This window comes from Lynx canadensis, chromosome B1 (assembly GCF_007474595.2).
Source record: "Lynx canadensis isolate LIC74 chromosome B1, mLynCan4.pri.v2, whole genome shotgun sequence".
NCBI lineage: Eukaryota > Metazoa > Chordata > Mammalia > Carnivora > Felidae > Lynx > Lynx canadensis.
The window spans coordinates 166,225,353-166,248,167 of record NC_044306.2 but is presented as its reverse complement, the minus strand read 5'-3'; the positions used below and the strand labels follow the sequence as shown (position 1 = coordinate 166,248,167).

At 40.2% G+C, this 22,815-nt stretch overlaps 1 protein-coding gene across 1 annotated transcript in view; it reads left to right on the top strand.

Moving 5' to 3' along the window:
- Positions 1-21,069, top strand: part of GABRB1 (gamma-aminobutyric acid type A receptor subunit beta1) — a 385,813-nt gene extending 364,744 nt beyond the window's left edge. The window contains exon 9 of the mRNA XM_030313932.1: positions 17,073-21,069. Coding sequence (XP_030169792.1) covers positions 17,073-17,423 — 351 coding nt within the window. The 3' untranslated portion in view covers positions 17,424-21,069. The remainder of the gene's footprint in view (positions 1-17,072) is intronic.
- The last annotated feature ends 1,746 nt before the right edge of the window (positions 21,070-22,815 follow it).

Genomic DNA, 22,815 nt, shown 5'->3' with positions numbered 1-22,815 from the left:
GCTTTCTTTATTCTTTAAGAACATCTCTTTAGCCTCTACTTCTATGCCATGTTTCACTGAAATCAAATTAAAATTGTGAACATTGAAATACTGCATCCACTATAAATTGTTTTCAAGATGGCACCCAGGGTGACAACTCAAAAGATTCTCTCATTTAGCCACCATTCTGAGCATTAGGGATACTTCCCTGAAGGAGACAAAGCTCCTGGCTCTCATAGAGTTTAGACTCTAATGTGGGAAGACAGACCATAAACATGTAAGCATGGATTAAGAGGATAATTTCAGGTTGTAGTAAGTTCTGAAGAAAGTAAAACAGAGCGATGGGTAAGAGAATGATTTGGATCAGCTTCAAGGGAACAAGGAAGATAGATCAGGAAGACCTCTCTGAGACATGACCATTTGATCTGAGTCCTAAGTGATGAGAAGCACTAACCACACCATGGCCATTCGAGGCAGAGGACATGACAGTGCAGTGGCTCGGAGGAAGGAATTGCTTGAGGTATGAAAGTACTAAGAGGACACCAATGTGGCAAGACCATAGCAAGTGAGGGAGAATATGTAGTATTAGAGGTGGCTGGAGAATCAGGCAGAAGCCAAACTATAAATCTTCAATGTATGTATCTTCATGCTCTTTGGTGGGATATCAAAACCAAACACTGTCAGGTAATTAGAAAATTATAAGCAAAATACCAAACAGATTCAGCCAAATGGTCAAAATTCAAAGTAACTCATTCAAATAATGTTTTACTCTTTTTTTTTAAGTTCCTTCTTTTAAGTTTAATTTTTTTTGAGAGAGAGAGAGAGAAAGAGAGAGAGGATGAGCACGCGTGAGGGAGCAGCAGAAAGAGAGGGAGAGAATCCCGAGCAGGCTCCATGCTGTCATCTCTGGCCTGATGCAGGGCTCGATCTCACGAACCGTGAGATCATGACTTGAGCTGAAATCAAGAGTTGGAAGCTTAACCAACTGACCGACCCAGGTGCCCTGGGAAATTTTCACTCTTATGTGAAATATTATGCTGGATTCTATGCAAGAAGGAGGAAGCATGATACTTGCCCTGAATAATCTTCTGATCTTTGTGGGAAAGAAGATTATGTTCAGATGAGGTGACTAGATTATAAAATGAAACAGGACAGCACCTACCTTGAGGAGTGTTTCTGAAAGGAAAAGGCTGATTCTGACCTACTAGCTTTAAAAGTACGTTAGCAGATTTTAAGGCCACCTCTTTTCTGTTCCCACTCTCATCTCAGTTGCCTTCTAAGCCTCTGCATAGCTTGGAATGTGTATTAATGGATATATCATGAGGGAAAGCCCTACATAAAGTGGCATAGGTTCACTGGTAGGAAAATCTGAAGCCATGGACTGGATGGATGTCAAAGATAAGTAGAATTTGGAAAGGTAGAGGAGAAAATAGGACCTCTGAATTGGCTAGAAAAGCAGTGTTCTCTAGAAAGGTAATTAAATGGAAAGGTCACTCCTTCAGCAAACTGAAATCAATGCATTCAGATAATTTAAAAACATCATAAAACAAACTTTAACCACACTCTTTGGTCATTTACCTTGATTCCACCCCAGGATATCAGAGAATTTTTCTAAGATGTTAAGGGACAAATAAAGGCCAAATGAAAGCCTTGTATGCCACATCATATCTAGATGTATAATACATATTGCCCTCAAGAGGGCTTAGTGACTAATAAATAAGTAAAATGTTTCTATCTAACTGATCTTTGTGTTTGAGTAACATTGGGCTCAAACATAGTAAGGTTTCACTGGATCTCAAATCGGGAACTTTTTATGCCAGATGAATTGACATTTTAAATTTGAATTCCAGTAGATAGGATAGAAAAATCCCTCAATTATCAGGGTTTGTTTTTTTCTTTATGAAATTTATTGTCAAATTGGTTTCCACACAACACCCAGTGCTCATCCAGGGATTTTTAAAGAAGATAAAAATGTGCTTTTATCCATGGAAAGTTAGATTAGAAACTTCACAAATGCTTTTCAGAAAAACACAGACAAAATCATGCCCAAATTAATTTAAAAATCATGTTAAGACATGAAAGAATAGTTTATATTGGACTAACTCTCTTATGGATTAAAAATTATAAACCCCGAGCAAAAAAAAAAAATATATATTTTTGAGAGAGAGACAGCTTGAGCAGGGGAAAGGGGCAGAGGGAGAGAGAAAGAATCTTAAGCAGCCTCCACACTCAGCATGGAGCCCAAGGTGGGGCTTGATCTCTGTGAGATCATGACCTGAGCCAAAATCAAGAGTCAGGCACTCAACCGACTGAGCCACTCAGGTGCCTCCTGAGCAAAAAAATTTTTAAATCTGCTTGAAGACATGAGACTAACTGAAAACAAACAAAAACTAAAGGAGAATCAACCCTCAAATGAAGGGAATGACATTCTCTTAAATCAGTATTTATATAGCTTTGTCCCGAGGCCACGCCCCAGTCTGCAGAACTTCAGCCAAAAAACCTGCAGTTTTATCAGTCTGATGAGTCAGAACATGGAGTTTGATACTTCCAGAGTTTCAAGAAATCCTAGAAAGAAGTGAGTCACAAGAGAAATGCAAAATCTGAATTTGGGGCGCCTGGGTGGCTCAGTCAGTTGAGCATCTGACTTCAGCTCAGGTCATGATCTCCCGATCTGTGAGTTTGAGCCATTCATCGGGCTCTATACTGACAGCTCAGAGCCTGGAGCCTGCTTCAGATTTTGTGTCACCCTCCCTCTCTGTCCCTATCCTGCTCATACTCTGTCTCTGTCTGTGTGTCTCTCTCCTCTCTCTCAAAAATATACATTTCTTTTTTAAAAAAGAAAGCTTTAAAAAAAAAAACCTGAATATAAACTTCCCACAAATCCTTGGTTGACTTCTGAACTACAAAAGTATAAAATGCTAGGAAATCTGGAAGGGGGAAACGGCTGAAAGACTGAAAAAAAAAGAACAAAAATAAGGGATTCTCCTTGAGTTAAGGGAAAAATTAAAATAGATTCATCGTAACTACACATAAAACCCACTCACTACCCATTCTAGGTGACCTATTAGTAATTTAACTGCCTTTTATTATTATTATTATTATTATTATTATTATTTTGGAAAGAGAGAGAGAGCAAGGGAAAGGGACAGAGGAAGAGAGAGAGAGAGAGAGAGAGAGAGAGAGAATCTTAAGTAGGCTCCACCGTCAGCACAGAGCCCAAAACAGGACTTGATCAAATCACTCTGAGATCACGACCTAAGTCGAAATCAAGAGTCGGACACTCAACCAACTAAGCCTCCCAGGTGCCCCTTAACTGCCTATTAAAACAAAACCCAACATTTGTTAGGGAAAACAACAGAATCCAAAGTCTCTACAGACCATCATCAACAGCTACTATATAATAAAAAATCACTAGACATGAGAAAAAAGCAGGAAAACATGCCCATACTTAAGAGAAAAGACTTAAAAAGAGACAAGAGAAAAGTCACTAGAAACAGAACTGCAAAAGTCTCAGATGTTGGCTTAAAAGATAAGGACAATAATTAAAAATAATAACAGTAATTAATATATTTAGAAGTTCATAGAAAATAGCCCAAAACTAAAAGGAGCTGAAATATCCTATAATAGGCAAATGGTGAAACAAACCATAGTAGGTTCATACCATGGAATACCAGCCCAATAAAAAGTAATGAACTATTGATACATACAACAACTTGAATGGATCTCAAGGTATTATGATGAATGGGAAAAAAGTCCATCTTAAAAGATTATACATTGTCTGATTCCAGTTATATAATATACCTGAAATAATAAAATTATAAAGATTAAAGAACAGACCAGTGGTTACCAGGAGTCAGTGATGGGTGGAGGGATTGAGTGTGATTAATTAGAAAGGGGTAGCACAAGGTGGTGGAATAATTCTATAGCTTGCAGTGGTGGTTATGTGAATCATCACATGTAATAAAACTACATAGAACTATACATACTTTATACCAATGTCACTTTCCTGGGTGATATTGTACAGTAGTTAAGTAAGATGTCAATAGGAGAAACTGGGTGAAGGGTACATGAGAGCTCTCGTGTGCTATCTTTGCAACTTTCTAGGAATCTACAATAATTTCAAAAGAAAAATTTTTAAATAATGTCCATAGGAACAGATTAATATAGGTAGAGATGGGGAGTTTCAAAAAAAGACTTGAAACTGAAAAAGAACCAATGGAAATCATAGAATTGAAAAATTCATTAGACTGGGTATTATATGTAAGTGATGCATCACTGGGTTCTACTCCTGAAGCCAATACTATGATGTATGTTGACTAACTTCAATTTAAATAAATTAATTTTTTAAAAAGATTACATACACTTCAATTTTTCTATTTAGATTACTGCATCCTTAGCAAAGCAATGCATAAATCAGATCCCCTGCCCCCCCTTTCAGATAGATGAAAGAATATCCATTACATATTACATATATCCTTTTGAATAAAAATTGCTTATATATTTAAAAAAAGGAAAAATGCATTAGATGAATCAGCATCAGATTTTATAAAACATAAGAAAGGGTTAGTGACATTAAAGTTAATATTGGCCATCTCTCAATTTTTCCATTACACTGGTTCTTATCATAAATGTTACTACCTCAAAGAAGGCTTAACTGACACCCCCAATGGTGGATTGTATTTTGTACCATTGTTATTTGTTCTCATGGCTTTCTGTGCTTTTCCACCATAGGATTTACCACAATAGTGAATATATGTTTACTTAAGTAATTATTTTTTAATGTCTATCTCTCTACTAAACTATAAGTTTCCCAAGGATTGGGATCAAGGTCCTTGTCTATTATGTTTATTGTTCTTTAATCAGTGGCTAGAACAGAGGAAAAAACAAGTATTTGCCGAATGAATAAATTTAGAGAGGACTTCTCCATTCAGGATGAGTTCTTAGCTACCATAACCCAAGGTCCTGAATGCTACATCATGTTTTATAAAACTCATATACATTCATAATAAGTAAGAAAAAGAGACTGTAGTCCACTTCAGTTTTTGCTCCAAACTTTCTTACTGTTTCTATCACTTTGATTTTTAATATTTTCTAAAGCATGATTTATATCAACCCCTGCTATTCTCTCCGAATCACAGTGTCATATAACAACAGATAGATATAATCTTCAATAACAAAGCAAGTGTATTACTTCGTCTTTTCAGTGTATTATCTCCAGCAGTTAAGATAATAATGCAACCTGTGTGGTATTTAAAAATGCTATCCCCTGGTGAAATTTAAAAAATAGAAAATAATATCAGATTTTTTTCCTTTCATATAAAAGTTTGGGTGGTCCTCCCCTTTCCTTTTAGATACTTGTAAATAGTTGAATTCAAATGATACATGTGCTGTGGTCCCAGACAATTTTCATTTGAGGGACCCTAACATTTGCCTTGGTACCCTAGAGCATAGCATGGCATCATTCATTTATTACACATTACTCTTGATAGCCTTGGCTGGGCAGTCATGTCAAGGGTCATTTGTACTAAAGTTAGAAGTGCTTGCTTTGTCTTGATTTATATTACCACCAGCTGGAGTGAAGCATCTTTTCTGTAGGAGTACAGATGCTGAATCCAGACATTAGGAGAGTTTCAACCTCTGAGGTGATAAAGACTGTAGATTCATGTACCCCTCAGGCATCATTTGAAACTAGAGATGGTATTTAGAGTTTTGAAAGATAGATTTCACAGTACTAGTAGGCTGTAAGTATGCTACTTCTGGGCCACTTTTACACTAACCTGGAATATACGTGGTTGTGTCTGTTGGCCACATGCCTGCCCACTTGCAAATATATCCACCTAGGCTGGATTGGTTGCATGGGCAGTCTATACTCAGGTACTGATTTGAAATCACTTGAAGTCATGGGGGACACCTTGCAACCCCAACAATTAAGAAATAGAATTTCCATTCAGATTCAGATATCGATGCTGTAATCTGGCCTCTTTCCTCTCATTCTTATTCTCTGTGGTGTGTTATCTACATTTTCAGACACTTTTAGACATCCACACTTCCAGACAACTTGCTAAATGGAAATCAGCTCTGTACTGTGATTAATTCCAGGATCCATAATGCATGTGAAAGCAGGCATCCTAACAGTCAACAGCTTTTCCTTAAAACTAGCTTGAAACAGATGGATACCTACATTAGCCTTTGAGCCTAGGACGTACCCCACATCACTGCCTTGTCATCGGGCCAACTAAGACACTTCTCTCAGCCTTTGATGAAATTTTAACCTTTATGACTTAGCATCTTGGATTCTGGAGAAATTCAGGCAGGACCTTTGATTTCTGTGGATAGCCTGTGTTAGCAATTCATGGACTTCTTTAACCCTTAAATCCGTGCCCAAATCTGGCTCGGTTCATGCTTTGTTCTCTAGTCTTGGCTTAATGTAGCTAATCTCCAGATGCTTCAACAGCTCTTTTTCCCTCTCTCTCTCTCTCTCTCTCTCTCTCTCTTCCTCTCTCTCTCTGCCTCCCTCCTCCCTCCTTCCCTCTCTCCCTCTCATTTCCTTCTATACCCAAACATCTAGGATTCTTTTGTAAATGAGGAAGAAATCAAATTCACTTAACAGGCTTAAAAAAAAGGTGGGGGATATATTTTGGCACACACAACTAGAAGGTCCATGAGTGGTTCTAATTTCCTATGTGGCTATATCCATATATTTAAACATTGTCATCAGAAAGCATCTCTCTTCATCTGTTAACTCTGCTTTCCTTTATAATGGCTTTACGTTCATTAAACCCTTCCTTCATGGTGTTCCAAAATGCCGAAGTTTATATGTTCCAAGCTCTGCAACCCTAACCCAAAAGTACTTTCTTATCACCAATAGTTACAACAAAAAAAAGTCTTAGGATTGAGTCTTCTGGATCAGCTTGAGTCATATTCTCATGCAGAAATCAATCTCTCTGACTAGGAAGTTGGGAAACAATAAATGCACAGGTCTGCATCACATGCCTGTCCCTGGAGCCTTAAAGATGCAAGTAGGTCCACTTCTACCACATGCACCAAGGAAAGTCAGGTAATGTTATCAGAAGAAGGTGGAATGGAATCAGACAGGCCAAACCAATAGGCATCCACCAAAACTCACCCTAGACTCTGCCTAAAAGAAAATATCCATACTCTTCAATGCTACATCCAGCACCCACTGTGATCTCATGCTGCTTTCCTCTTCTGCCTCATTCCTCCTCCCTCTCCCCTTCACCGACACACACTTTGCTCTAGAAGTTCAACTCATAGTTTTCCCAAATTGCCATGGTTTCACTCTTTGCTAACTTAGCTTGGCTTGTTCCCCCAAATTCACCTCTTGCCTGATGTCTGCCCTCACTCATCAGGTGCTTCTCTTAGAGCTCTCCATTGCACATTATGCTTACCGTTTTTTGTTTTAAACTTAAAAAATATTTAAGGGGTGCCTGGGTGGCTCAGTCAGTTAAGTGTCCAATTCTTGATTTTGGCTCAGGTCATGATGTCACAGTTGTAAGATTGAGCCCAGTGTCAGGCCCCATGCTGAGCATGGAGTCTGCTTAAGATTCTCTCTCTTCCTCTTCCTCTGCCCCTCCCTTACTTGCACTCTCTCTTTCTCTCTCTCAAAAAATAAAAGCCACTTAAAAATATTTAATATTGGGGCACCTGGGTGGCTCAGTCGGTTGAGCATCCGACTTTGGCTGAGGTCATGATCTCGCGGTTTGTGAGTTCGAGCCCCGCGTCGGGCTCTGTGCTGACAGCTCAGAGCCTGGAGCCTGCTTCAGATTCTGTGTCCGCCCCCGGCCCTCTCTCCACCCCACCCCTGCTTGTGCTCTGTCTCTCTCTGTCTTTCAAAAATGAATAAACATAAACAAATTTTGTTTAATATTTAATATTTAACTTTAACAAATATTTAATGAGCATATACTATGAAAATACTCTGTATGCACTAGGTATAGTCAGCAATGAATAAAAAAAAAAACCTTTCATTTGGATATGAGAGAAAGATGAACATTATACATATAAATACATCACACACAATCAAAATGACACCCACAAACACACATATAATGCCAGGCAATAATATACACTATAAAGAAAAACCGAGTAGGACTTAAATGCAAACACTTTATCTTCCACTTTGGGTTTTCCAATGCCTGCCAAAGAGCCCGGCACAAATCAGGCACTTAAATGACTTTTAAAACAATAAGTGAACAGGGGCGCCTGGGTGGCGCAGTCGGTTAAGCGTCCGACCTCATCCAGGTCACGATCTCGCGGTCCGGGAGTTCGAGCCCCGCGTCTGGCTCTGGGCTGATGGCTCGGAGCCTGGAGCCTGTTTCCGATTCTGTGTCTCCCTCTCTTGCTGCTCCTCCCCCCGTTCACGCTCTGTCTCTCTCTGTCCCAAAAATAAATAAACGTTGAAAAAAAAATTAAAAAAAAAAAAAAAAACAATAAGTGAACTAATGAATTAATTACAAAACCAACCAGAATGCTCTTAAAATTCATGTATAATTGGAAACTTTTTTCTATTATATTTCTATTGTTACAAAAATAAAATATTTAAGCCTCTCTCTTTTTTTTTTTTTAAGCCTCTCCTACAGTGAAAACTGTTTGGTACCTGTCCAAATTTAAAATATATATATAATAAATCTTTCCTAATGAAGGACATATATTTTGATTAGGGACAGTCGATGGTAATAATAGATGTGTGCTATTAATAGATTGCTTTCTTTTAAGTTTGTTTTTTTTATTTTTGAGAGAGAGAGAGCATGAGCAGGGAAAGGGCAGAGAGAGAGGTAGAGAGAGAATCCCAAGCAGGCTCTGTGCTGTCAGAGCAGAGTCTGATGCCAGGCTCAGTCTCACAAACTGTGAGATCATGACCTGAGCCACAATCAAGAGTCAGACGCTTAACCAACTGAGCCACCCAGGTGCCCCTAGACTGCTTTCAAACGGTGTTGATACTTTTCTTTTCTCAGCAATTCCTTCTCCTGAAATCTCTATGTTAGAATCTAAAGCGACTGATAACTCTACTCTGCCGTTACTTCATGATATTCTCCAGTGGGGAGGAAGAAAGTGTAGAAGTGCTTTGTTGATTACCTTAGCAGAGGGGCAGAGGGAGAGAGAACCTTAAGCAGGCTCCATGTCCATCATGGAGCCTGAGACCATGACCTGAGCAGAAATCAAGAGTCAGATGCTTAACCGACTCGGCCACCCAAGTGCCCCAACATCACACATTTTGAATACCTCCTTTTCAAACATCCAACAAGTAATGGTTACTTTGACCAAAATCACTTTTTTATTTTCCTGAAGAGCAAAACATTACTGAAGAGTTTTTGGATGACTTTTTAAGGGGATTCACTGAAGATGAATCTGAAAACTGACCCTTATTTGCATCATTTAGAATTCAGTGAATTTGCTGGTTATAATGCATGTTATATTTAATTGTAAAAAGCACTCATCTTGGGGCGCCTGGGTGGCGCAGTCAGTTAAGCATCCGACTTCAGCCAGGTCACGATCTCGCGGTCCGTGAGTTCGAGCCCCACGTCAGGCTCTGGGCTGATGGCTCAGAGCCTGGAGCCTGTTTCGATTCTGTGTCTCCCTCTCTCTCTGCCCCTCCCCCTTTCATGCTCTGTCTCTCTCTGTCCCAAAAATAAAAATAAAACGTTGAAAAAAAATTAAAAAAATAAAAAAATAAAAAAAAATAAAAAGCACTCATCTCACATATTGGGTCTCCCTAAGTCTATGTATAAAATGCTCCTATGCATAAGATAGTTTCTGGTTTCTTGTTTCTATCATTCTCTACTCAAAGCTCAATAAATTCCCACTAACATCAACTTAAGAAATTACTCCCTAACCTTCATGTCACATATCTCAGGCTTGAACAGTGCATATTTGTAATTAATTCTTAGCTCTCTGAAATAAGCTAACCACTTTGTGGATTTTAGGTACACCAAAATCAGCTAGGACCCTTGGAATGCTTGTGTAAAATGCAGACTGGGAAGACCTGAATCTAGTATGAAATGAGCTCAAACCTGTATTTTTAACAAGCTTCCCAATAGATTCAGATGCACAATAATGTCTGAGAACCACCACTCTAGAGAATCTAGCCACTTAGTGTCCCTTAGCCACTGAAACTCAAACAGAGCTTAGAGAGATGACTCCAAGTCGGAGTTTCAGAGTTCCTCATTCTATAGACATTTACTCAGCCCCTCCTTAGGAGTATCAGTCTCTTTTCTGGAAGAGCAAGGGGGATATACAGTGATGAAAAACACAGTAACATCAGAGCAGCTGTGCTGCTGGAGCTTACATTTCAGTTGAATAATTAACAAATACGTAAATATGGGTGGCTCAGCCAATTGCGTCTGACTTCAGCTCAGGTCATGATCTCATGGTTCCTGGGTTCCAGCCCCGCGTGGGGCTCTGTGCTGACAGCTCAGAACCTGGAGCCTGCTTTGGATTCTGTGTCCCTCTCTCTCTGCTCCTCTGCCATCCGTGCTCTGTCTCTCTGTCTCTCTCTCAAAAATAAACATTAAAAATAATAATAATAATAAAATAAAACAAGTGTGTAAATAAATATACGCTATAATGGCAGATGATGATAATTATGGTGAAGAAAATGGTGAGGAGCTAGTCAGGTAACAATCTGAGGAAGATCATTCCAAGAGAGAGGAACAGCAGTTGACAATGTCCTGAGGACTTAGGAGCATCAGCGGAGACAGTCAACAAATGATAAGTGTGGCTGGAGAAGAGAGCTCAAGGGGCAGAGTGAGGGCAGAGGTCCTTGCAGTAGCTAAATCACATGGTACTCTGTGGATTTGGATGAGAAATCTGGATTTTATTCTATGTCTTAGGAAGTCATTTGATTTAAACAGAGGAGACATTGGTCTGTTTTACATTTTTTAAGCGTCACTCCAGCTGCTATGTAGAGAAAAGACCACAGAGTTCCTTCCTGGAAAGAGGAAGACCAATTATGCAGGAAGACATGATGGTGGGGAAAAGCTGGTCAGAATCAAGATCTATTCAAAAGTAAAGCCATTAGGATCTGCTCATACCAATGTATGGGAGAAAGAAGGCAAAGAAAGGGGTCCAGGATAAATTTATCTACCTGAGTAACGCGCTGGAAAATTGCCAGTTGTTTCATTTGTCATTCTTCCATTTCTATTTCTTAAATAACAGAGTGTGGATTTGTTTAGATTTATGTAGGTTTGTACTCAGCCTTCTATAGCGTCTTGAAACAAGTTGTCAGGAAGTTTGCAAAGAGACATGCAAATCACCTCCAGCAAAGCCTCCTATTTCCACCCCCATACCCCCCACCCCCCACGCCACCCCCCCAAACCAAAAGGTTTCAGGAATTGGAGACCTAGGGAATTGGCGTTCAGCACAGCCCTGGTGAGAGCTAATGACTGACAGCAACAGCCTGGATGTGGTACATTCTAGGAGCAGGATGGGCAGACGTGACATGTGGCTGTGTGGCTCTCTGCTCCCTACAGGTGAAGGCAGCCAGTCGCACTGGACAAACTCAGTTAAACAGACTGTAGGCTTCTGGAAGGCAGCTCCTTACGTGGCGAGCACCACTTCACTTGGCTTCCTGCGCTGTACTTCAGAACCACTCAGTAAATGTGAATCCAATTGAATTAGCTAGAAAGAAGGAAATAACTTCCTGTTTGCAAAGTAGATTGAGCCCGGAAGGTATTTCTCAACAGGGCTTTAAAACTGCCACTGGAAACAAGATTATATTTTATTCCAATTACACTGCAATGAGTTCTGCTCTATTTACATATTGAAAATATCCAGAACAGTTCGATTCAGTGAGTGGCACCATTTTTCACAGCCTACGGCACTGTTTGTGTATGTTGGGAATGAGAGGAGAGAGGGAGTGAGTTGGAAGGGGTGGGGGAAAGGCTAGCCCCAAGCTAGAATATGAATTTGCACATTTGCTCAGGGTTCTATTGAGGGAAGAAATACAGCCATCACATCAATGTGTTCTGGACTTGAGTCATTTCAAAACGACTCTCATGATTTTTGTCATACCCTATCAGCCAGAGTTCTCCAGAGAAACAGAACCAATAGGAACAGAACAGAATCAATATACATATAAAAAGAAATTTATTTTAAGGACTTAGCTCATACACTTGTGTGTGAAATCTGCAGGGCAGGCTGGAAGTTCAGGCAAGATTTCTAAGTTACAATCATGACCTGAGCTGAAGTCAGACACTCAACCGACTGAGCCACCCAGGCGCCCCGGTCCTCCTGAAGTCTTAATTATGACTTTATTCATTTGCTCTAAGTTTAGGCTTAATGATAGATCTAAACTTAAAAAAAATCAGTGATGTTGGTCTGAGGAATATATAGTTAATATAATGCAGTAATTCACCCCATTATTAGGTTTATCTCCCCAATCACTGGAACCACCTGACAATTACAGGCCTTACTCACCAATGCAGCAAGTTCAACATGCACATCCCTAACTGGACTGTACCTTCTCTGCAAGCAGATCAGAAGGGGAACAATATTCAGAAGACAAGGAGCCAAGTATGCCTGCCTCCTTCTCCCAAATACGCCCGGTGGGGAGCAGTGGGAGAGGAGAAAGGGAAAATAAGCTGGAAGTATTGACCCCTTAGCTTCTTTCCCAGGGACTGGAGTGGAAAGTCTCTTCCTTTATGGCATCATGAGGCATGAGGAGTGATTATCCAAACGAACAGCTATTTCAACATTAGCAGTGAATGCTTTAGGAAATCTGTCTGTATACGCCCTGGAAGTCCACTGTAATGACATTTTCATTTGCCTCACTTCCTTTTGTTTCAAGGTTTAAAAATCCTTGATGCTTAGACCATGCCCAATGCAGATGTTGATCTGATCTCTTATTAACTAGGCAGCATTTAACCATTGCAAATGTTGAGGTGATCTATGACATGGCTCCTTATTGTTTCTGAGGATGTGAAAAGACCACTTTCCCCCTGGACATTATTTTTGGAAAGCTGTGCCAGCTGTGGATATAAAGATACCTTGGGTGTTTTTATACTTTTGAGGTAAAAGGAAAGCCACTCTTCTCCAAAGGACAGGGGTTAGGCCAGAGCCAACCAAAAACCTGCTGGTGTCACCAGTGGTATTCTGACCACATAATCACTTTACCGAGAAGCAAAAAGCTTAAAAGGTAGGGAATTAAAACGCACTTCAGGAGAAATGCACAAGCACCCATCACACACACACACACACACACACACACACACAGTCTGTAACACTGGCTTTTAGGATAAGTTCTAGACTGTGTAGGAGAAAGACTGGAGTTAGGTCATAAGTGTTATATGACACTTCTTAAATTTTCCTAATATGGGACACAGTAATGTTGATTCAACTACACAGTAATGCAGTCAGCTTTCATGGGTAGTTATAGAACCAGATTCATTCCTTTATATGTCAAATCACTTACAGCTCTGATTTCTAGCCCAATGACAAAATATTTTGAGGGATTTGAACAAACCAATAAATAAGCATCATGCAATTTATTTATTTTTTTTTTAATTTTTTTTTCAACGTTTTTATTTATTTTTGGGACAGAGAGAGACAGAGCATGAACGGGCGAGGGGCAGAGAGAGAGGGAAACACAGAATCGGAAACAGGCTCCAGGCTCTGAGCCATCAGCCCAGAGCCCGACGCGGGGCTCGAACTCACGGACCGCGAGATCGTGACCTGGCTGAAGTCGGTCGCTTAACCGACTGCGCCACCCAGGCGCCCCACATCATGCAATTTATAGGTGCATTAGAATCTGTACCAAAGTTAACCAAAATATCTTAATAAAATGTAGTTTTGCATGACCTCTGTTTAATGAGGAGCACCTCTATGTTTCACTGGCAGATTCTAAATTCTAGCAACTTGTTTACTTAGGGAGATTTCATAATAATGGAACTTAATGATGCATACAGAAGAAGTGATTCAATTTTATAAGTTTTGTTTGTTTGTTTGGTTTGATTTTTAGTATGCTGTGTCTTCTGCCTGGAATATTATTTGTAACCAAAGACTGCCAAAATTCAGAAGCAAACCCTTGAGATTACCTAGTGAAAACCTTTTATTTATAGATGAAGAAATGGATTTAATAACAAACCCAGGATGAGAATACAGTTTTCACCTCTCAATCCTTTGTTCTGTCTTTAAGGCCTAGTATAAGTTGCATCTCCTTCATGAAGCCTTCCTTGACCTTCAGACTTTTATGAACCCCTAATCATGGTCTATACTGTACCATTTAGCATTTGGTTAAAAACTCTTTTCACTCCCAAAATTATATCTTACTCTCGTATAACTTACTCTTGTATATTTTATCTTGTATTACAAGATACTCTTGTATCTCTCAGGAGACTTTTTTTTTAAGTTTATTTATTTTGAGAGAGAGAAAGTGCAAGTGGGGGAGGGACAGAAAGAGAGGGAGAATCCCAAGCAGGCTCCATGCTGTCAGCACAGGGTCGGACGCGGGGCTCAAACTCACGAAACTGTGAGATCATGACGTGAGCCGAAATCAAGAGTCAGATGCTTAACTGACTGAACCACCCGGGCACCCCTCAAAAGAGATTATTATCTCAAGGACAAAATCCATGTTTTATGATACTCTTGACTGAAACACCATAGTACCTAACAGAATTATGGACACCATGATTATCTTCTAAGGTTCTAGTCCCTTTTCTAATGGATTCAGCATTTTGTTCCATGTCACTTCAACCCTACCATCCTCTTTCATAATGTAAACTTTCATATGCATGACTTTTCATCCATAGACATACACACATGCACACACACACACACACACACCTGACACCTTGCACTGTGCCTGGCACAGAGTAAGTACTCAACAATGCTTTCCTGAGAGAGGGAGAGGAAGTTGGTTTTTGAAGTTACGATAATCAGGGAAGGTACACAGGTACACACAAGGATTAGGATTAAATTGAGCCTTAAAGAAAATACATTGATTAACACGCAAACAGGAGGGAAAATTATATTTGAGACAAAGAATATCCTGTATTTGAATCCCATATTAGGCACTTATTCCTTGTTTAATTGCAGGCCATTAAGCTCTCTGGGTCTCTATTTCCCTATCTGTTGAACTAGAATAATATTATATATTCCATAGGGTTGTTATAAGAAATAAGTGAGATAAATTATGTAGTAGGATTCAATAAAGAGTAGTTTTTAACAACAAAATTAATAATAACTCCCCGAATAAATAAGCCAGTAAAGGTGCCAGTGAGGGCATAATAGGTAGCTCAATTAGGCTAGAGCCAAATACTTTACAGAAAGAAATGATTGATGGGAGTGGAGGGAGAAGCCAGATTGAGTCTCTCTCTCTCTCTCTCTCTCCAACTACCTCTGAGCTTAAAGCTATCAAATGCATCATTAAGTTCACTGCGGGATGTGGTGAAGGCCAAGGACTATGAAGCGGTCCTTTCTCAGTAAAAAGCACATAAGCTTTGAAACAGACAAGACACAGGTTGTAATCTCAGCTCTCGTAGTGGAGTAAACTTGAGGCAGTTTCCTGTTGCAAGTGATAAACAAGGTATACAAAGCAGCTACCATAATGCTAGGCTTTGGGTGGACACTCAATAAATCTTAGTTCTCTCATCTGTGATGTACCAGCCTCACACCCCACCACTCTCTGCACCTTTCCTTCTATTTTCCTCCCTTGTCTGTCTTTGCCTCCTCCTACACTTTACTCTGTCTTTCTTTGTTACCCATTTTTTTTGTCTCCTTACCTATACCTTTGACACTCAGTGTTTACTGAGATTAATTTCATTTGAAAGCATTTATAGACCACTTACTGTAACTCAGTCACTTGTGTTAATAACACTGGACTTAAACACAGCTGCCTGTACTGTCCTTGGAAGTATTTCAAACTCCTTTGTATGAATGAGCATGTCCTCTCAAGGTAAATCCATTTGCAAAGTGCATCAGCTTGAAGTTAAACAAAGCCACTTTACAGGCCAAACGTGCTCACGTATGGAGTTCCGTAAATGTGTGTGGGCATAGCACAGACAAAAACCAGGAAATCTGAGATAGGTACTACTGGAACGGCACGAAGCAACAATAAATAATGGGGGAGACGCAAAAGTCAAAGTACAGCTAGTCATATCCTTTTGAGCCCTGAATCCTACTTTTGGCAGTTTAGCCTGAGGAAATAACTGGGGAGAAGGACAAAGGTTTACGTAAAAGATGTCCCTTGTAGGCTTGCTTATATAATAGCGCAAAAGTAAAACAAGCCTTCGCATCTCACAATAGATCAACCCAGTTATGCTCTATCCATATAAGCTGTTAATAAGTGATATCACAGAGGAATAATTATTAACGTGGAAATAGGACCATGCTACACTATTAAGTGACAAAGCATATTGTAGACCAAAACATACCAGGTGAGTCCATGTTTGTAAGTAGAAAAAACAGAAGGCGGCTAGCAGGATACTAAAAATAATGAACTCTAAAAGTGAAATGACAAATTTCTATTTCTTACTTTTTTGTTTCCTGTTTGTTTCTAGTTTTACATATTTCCATGTGCCACTTTTGTAACACGAAAAAATGCCATATACATATACATAAAAATGATGTATGGATTGATAGATGATTGTGGATTATATAGACGGTAGATTTGACAGATGGTAATTAGATAGGTGATAAATAAAGAGATAGATGATAGATAAATAGGTGGCAGTTTGGATAAGTAGACTAGATAAGTGGTAGACGGATAGATGAAGGATTAGATAGAAAGATATAGACAGGATTAGGTAGGTGGTAGATTAGCCAGACAAAAAAATGGTGGATTAAATAGGCAGACAGATTAGACAGCTAGATGACGGATGAGACAGAGACGGATATAGACGGGTGATGGACTAGATACATACACAAACAGACACAGACAGATGATGGCTTAGACAGCGGTAGGTTAGGTAAACAGACAAGGATAGATACATAGATGCTAGATCCGGTTGCAGGAGGCACGCAGAGCCGGACGTCCAGCGACAGTCTTTAAAGAGTGGGGCTGCGGTGTCATCAGTTACAGGGTCACGAGCACAGACCGTGCCCCGGCAGTTGGGCCTGAGCGTGTCCTTTCCCGTCAGGTGGACGTCCACGGCAACATCCTCCTCAGCACCCTGGAGATCAAGAACGAGACGAGCGGCTCGGAAGTGCTCACGGGCGTGAGCGAGCCCAAGGCCAGCAGCATGTACTCGTACGACAGCGCCAGCATCCAGTACCGCAAGCCCCTGAGCAGCCGCGGGGAGGCGTACGGGCGCGCGCTCGAGCGGCACGGCGCGCACAGCAAGGGGCGCATCCGCAGGCGCGCCTCGCAGCTCAAAGTCAAGATCCCCGACTTGACTGATGTGAACTCCATAGACAAGTGGTCCCGAATGTTCTTCCCCATCACCTTTTCTCTTTTTAACGTCGTTTATTGGCTTTACTATGTACACTAAGGTCTGTCCTAAGGGTTCGTAAACGACTACTTTCCTCTTTTGATTTTTGACCCCACAGGCCCCCCGCAGCGCCACTGCTGTGCTTTTTTGAGGTAAGAGATTCAGCCATCCGATTGGTTTGAGGTCTTGCATATCAATTTTATTACTGCACCATGTTTACTTCCAAAAACAACACACACACACACACACACACACACACACGCACACACACACACACGCCACAAAGAAAACTCTATTTTTTTCCAGTCTACTGTGGTCCAGGTTATCAGCTCTGTCAGAGCTCTATTAATTGCCGTGTTTACAAACAAAGAACAAACACACACAAAGAGAGAAGTTATATAGGTAGATCTTTAGCAGTCCTATCTCTTGGCCCTGGATTTTTTCGATCTATTTTTTAAAATGAGAAGGAAAACAGGACCTAGCTCTCCGCGCGCACTGCTTCCTGGTAAACTGTAACAATCTCATGCTGCCAAAAACAAAACAAAACAAAACAAAAACAAAAACAAAAAACCAACACAATTTCCAGGATCTCAGAAGAAAAAACAAAGCCATTGACAAGTTACAGATTTCCAGGAAGAAGGGGGGATAAGAGGAGCCTAGAAGAGGAAGGAAGTCTCCCCTCCAGCCTCAAGCCCCCCCAGCGCCCTTGCAGAAGGGGTCCCAGCTCCACGGGCGAGGAGGGAGGGATTGACAAGGGCTGATGGAGGTTGTGCAAACCAAACCTGCCATCTTCACCTCACCATTAAGCTGGATATTCTGAAAAACAACAACAGAACAAAACAACAACAACAAAAAAAACCCGCTTCTTTCTCAGACTTGCAGGCAGATTTAAAATTAACACTCAAATCCATCCTGGTGGCCATTGAGAACATTTCTCTCTTCTTGTTGAGAATAAGGAGTCTCAGGGCAATGGAGATTTATTTAACTGACTATCTCAAATGAGCAGCCCTGAACTCATTTTATTACCCTGGAATCACTTGCCTCTGTGCCCTGAAGCCATGCCTTCACATCTCCTTAGTTCCTGCTCCAGAGAGAGTGAGAGGAAGGGAATGGGGGAGGAGGGCTTTAATAATGGGCTGGTGAGCATTTTTTGCATGTAAAACACATTGCCCTTTCCACGAGGAAGGCAAGACTTATGTGCTGTGAAAAGGGTGCCTGGGCAGTTACCTAAACTGCCAAATCTTAAATCAAATAGTATATATTTCTTAGCCTTCCAGAGAGCACCTAATGGTGACAGGCCTGGTTGCACAGGCCCCGGCTAATAACCTTAGCGCTCACCTCTCTGAGTTCTGCATTCCAAAGTAGGAAATGAATGCTTCCAGAAATGCACATACACCCATTTTGCTGTCACTCTCATCTGAGGCCAGATTACCTTTTTAAAGAAAAATCTCAAAATAGGAAAACCACAGATATCAACAACAACCGTGACAAAATCACTGGGCCTTCAAACATTTATACCAGCCCCTAAAGCATAGAACACATCTGCACTCATTAATCATTAATCAGCAGTCATTACTGCTCTGCCTTATCTCTGCTCACGGATTACTGTGGTCATGATTGTCATAGAAGGGGCATCCCTCAGTAGCCCAACACACAATTCTAAACACGTCTAACCAGCTACAGTTGAGGTTTATCCCATTTTATGTCATGAAAGCCTCATTAATTTTTTTTCACCCTGAGTATCTTAAGAATTCTGTATGTTCATTCACAAGGTTGAGTGAAACCCTAAAACAACCAACCAGTGATGGAGGCAATTGGGGATCTGACCCCTTGCTGTCAAATATGGGTTTAGGTAATAATAAGGACAATTGCATCATTTGATGAACTGGCTTTCTCCCTAAGGCTGTGATGAGGGTCCGTGTTGACAGTAGCATCAGCTGCTAGAATTTATAGTCTTAATTGGAAAGACAAGGCCAAATTCCTGCTGATGAGCCCAAGGGGACAGAGTTTTGAGATACTCTTTTTAGAAAGCAAAAAGAAAAGAGAAACCTAAAATAAATGAATGGTTATAGCCAAAGACAATATACGTTAGTAAAAATATAAAAACTGTGCTTTTACTGGAAAAATTATCTCAATGGTTTCATAACCAATTAGTAGGGTATGGGGACCAAATTCTCATTTAGATTTTCAATTGCATAATCACAGTTCCATGGTCAAGGAAGTCTCCAGCCTCTGGGGATGAAGGGATCCATTTTGAAACTGACTACTTCTTGGCATGGAAAGAGGCTTTGCCATCATGAAATGCCCAAATAGAATGGAAGGTGCCCATGCCGGTGACTGTAAGGTTAATATTCCCAATGACCACTCAGGAAATACTGTGTATTTTAAACACAGGAAGGTAGACTTTGGGCTGATGCTCAACAGGAATGAATCATCTGATGTCAAAGTTTTTTAAAAAGCTTTTAAGGATGAAATGCTAAATTAGAAAGGAAGTATCTATGATCTATGTTCCTTAACAAAACAATTTTTCTTTATTCACCTGTTTAGATCATTCTCCTTGGAAAAGATTGAGGTAATTTATATCTTTACTAATTTTTTTATCTTGCCTTAAAAGTCTAAAGAATTTGATGCTTGTAGTTCAGGTGTAAAGCATCTCTGAGAAAAAAATAGAACATTTTTAAATCTTATATCTTAGCCTTTGTAAATTGCAAAATTAGTAAGCCTGAATCTACCATCAGGCACAAAATGGTATCATTGTATGTCTTCGTAGGCTTAGAGAGGGCACAGCCACAGGATTGTGCAAATTCTGTTAATAGCTCTGACTTAGAGGCAATGGTAGCCTGAAAAATGGAGAAGCTGATGTATTTCTGGTTAATGACCTTTGTCCCCACTTCCTTCTTTAGGACACCTCTCAGCCAAATCCCCTCCTCTGTGGCCCCCACCCAAACTCCCTCCAGGCTTAACAGTGCAGGGAAAAAAAACTGCTTCCTTCTCTGCCTCTCTCCCTTGTCTTGCTCTAAATGATGTACATAATACATAAAAATTGTTAGACATTCCTAAGTGCCCTCAAACCGGTCCCCACTTCTGAAAGATTCAGATCAGTACATTATCGAGGGGTTACTCTCCTGCTATTACTGGGTTGTTTTATCTTTGCCATGAAAATAGCCATAATCTCCTGCATTACTGAAGTGGCAGCAGAGGCAGAAAATTGCACAGACTCACTCTCCTTTGCCACAGTCATGTTCAGGGGACCCCATGTTCGCAGTTCATAAACTGTGTCATAGATTTAACCTGTGTAGACCCAGCAGAACCTTATCTTTCATTTGACAACGACGACTACACATTTTTTTCTACTCATGTTCCTTGGCTTAAAATAGAGGTGACACGTGTGTTACGCTTACCAGCTTTGTGAGGCAGACCCAGATAAAGACACATTTTTGGCTTAAATTATCCAGGATTATTGCCTCAATCCTCTATATTGCCAAACAGAAACAGCAGACTGGTTGGTAATTCTGCTGATTAAATGATATGTGTTTTCATATCATATACACCATCTTTATTGTGCATTACAATCAATGAAAGATCTTGAAAATGCAAAGAGAAAAATGTGGTGCAGAGAATAAAGTTTGGTTTATGGATCCAAGGATAGCCAACAAACATTATGTACAATCTACAGAAATGTTGAGTAAATGCCATCTTTCCAAAATCAGTTGACTCCTTCACGAATACTTCTTTAAGAAAGAGCTCAATTGAAATTCGCCAAGTTAAACAAACAAGCAAAATATATTTATCATGCTAGAAGGAAACGACCTCCACGAATTCTTATATGGACAGTTTTGAATAGTATCTCACCAAAGGGTGATGTGCCACTTTTTTTTTTTTTTTTTCCTAAACTAAATGTAATCCTATATCCCAGGAGGGAGGAAAAAGGAATGTGCAAGCGTTTGTTCGTGTTGGTTCAATCAGCAATTACTGGGATGAAAAAGACAGAAAAACGAACAAATATCTCAGTTTCAGGAAAGCAAACAAAGGTAAACTTGTTAACGGAATGTAGAATATTATGTAAACTTCCTTGTAAATTCTGTACATAGTTCATTGAATTGTTCCTTGTTGTGTGGTGGTCCTCGGCTTTGGGTGGATGTTTGAACAATCCGAGCATTGTAAATAACGTAAGCTTATGAGGCACTTGCTTTTATTCATGAAGTGAAGCAACTAGTGATGTGGGCCCAAACCAGAATCTTTTTAGCTCTTGCTCTCTCTCTGCCATTGTGCGTGCGCAGTTGCGTCACTCTGCCTCATGCCCCAACCCCACAGAAAGGGACGGTAGCTGAGGAGAAGGCTGTACTCCCTTGGGGCTTAGGGACGGCACACCAGCAGAGACAGGAACTGTAGCGAGCTGCTCCTGGAACTGTATCATGAAAAATCAGGGGTGTTTCTATCAGTCATTCGTGGCTACTCATATAGTGAAATACCAAATCATCCATGCTTGTTGAGGGGTCAGGAATGGAAGGGATGTTCAAAATCCACAGGCAATCCAAAGCATCATTTGCACCAATAGCTTTAGTTTCTACCTTTTTTCCTTCCACGATGTTTCCCAGAACTTTGAATAAGACGAGAAGTGAATGGATGGGTTTGATCAGGGTAAACAAACAGTGAAATGTCCAAATGATGGGAAGGAAAAAAGGAAGAGACAGCAAATGACACTGATAACACCAACTGGCCGATTCATCCTGCAAAGATTCAGAAGTAACCATGTCACATTTCTAAAAGGTAAAGAGAAATACTGGGAATTAAAGCAAGTATTTTTCAACTGGGAGTCCGGGATGTGTTTGATATGTGCTAGTTAAACTTAGAATCTGGTGATTAAATATTTTCGTATACATGTCTCCCAAGTCCTAGTATTCTTGAAAAAGACTTCAGAATGGTGGGATATTCAGCCATAACATGTGTTTCCATGCAAGCTGGCAGTCCCAGAGATGGTGATAGTGTCTGCAGAAATTTGGAATAGCCTAGCAAGCTGGGACATAGATTGGTTTCTTAGTAACATTTTAGGGTACACAGCATCTTTCTTGGAGTTAGGAATTTAGCAAGGCGGAGTTTTTTGTGTAAAGATTCTATGTGCTTGGAGACTTATTCTGGCTCCAAAATGTCCCAATCAGTGTCCACCAGCGATGGAACTAACAAGGTTAGTCAATTTCTAGGTCTAGAACCCATTGTGCTTTTACGTGAATCATGCTTTTTCTATATAACTGAAATCAACTAAACTGACCGAAACCTAATTGTTAAAGGTTGTAATTTCACAAGCAACGTTTGCAAGGAAATCCTTTTTAATAGAAGAATTGCAAACCAGAAAATGCTAAGTTCCTAGAAGGGTAAGGATAAAGAGTTTTGAGTTTATTTTTACCTCTCTGATAGCAAGAACTTCCTTATTTCAACTGTAGAGGCCTAACAG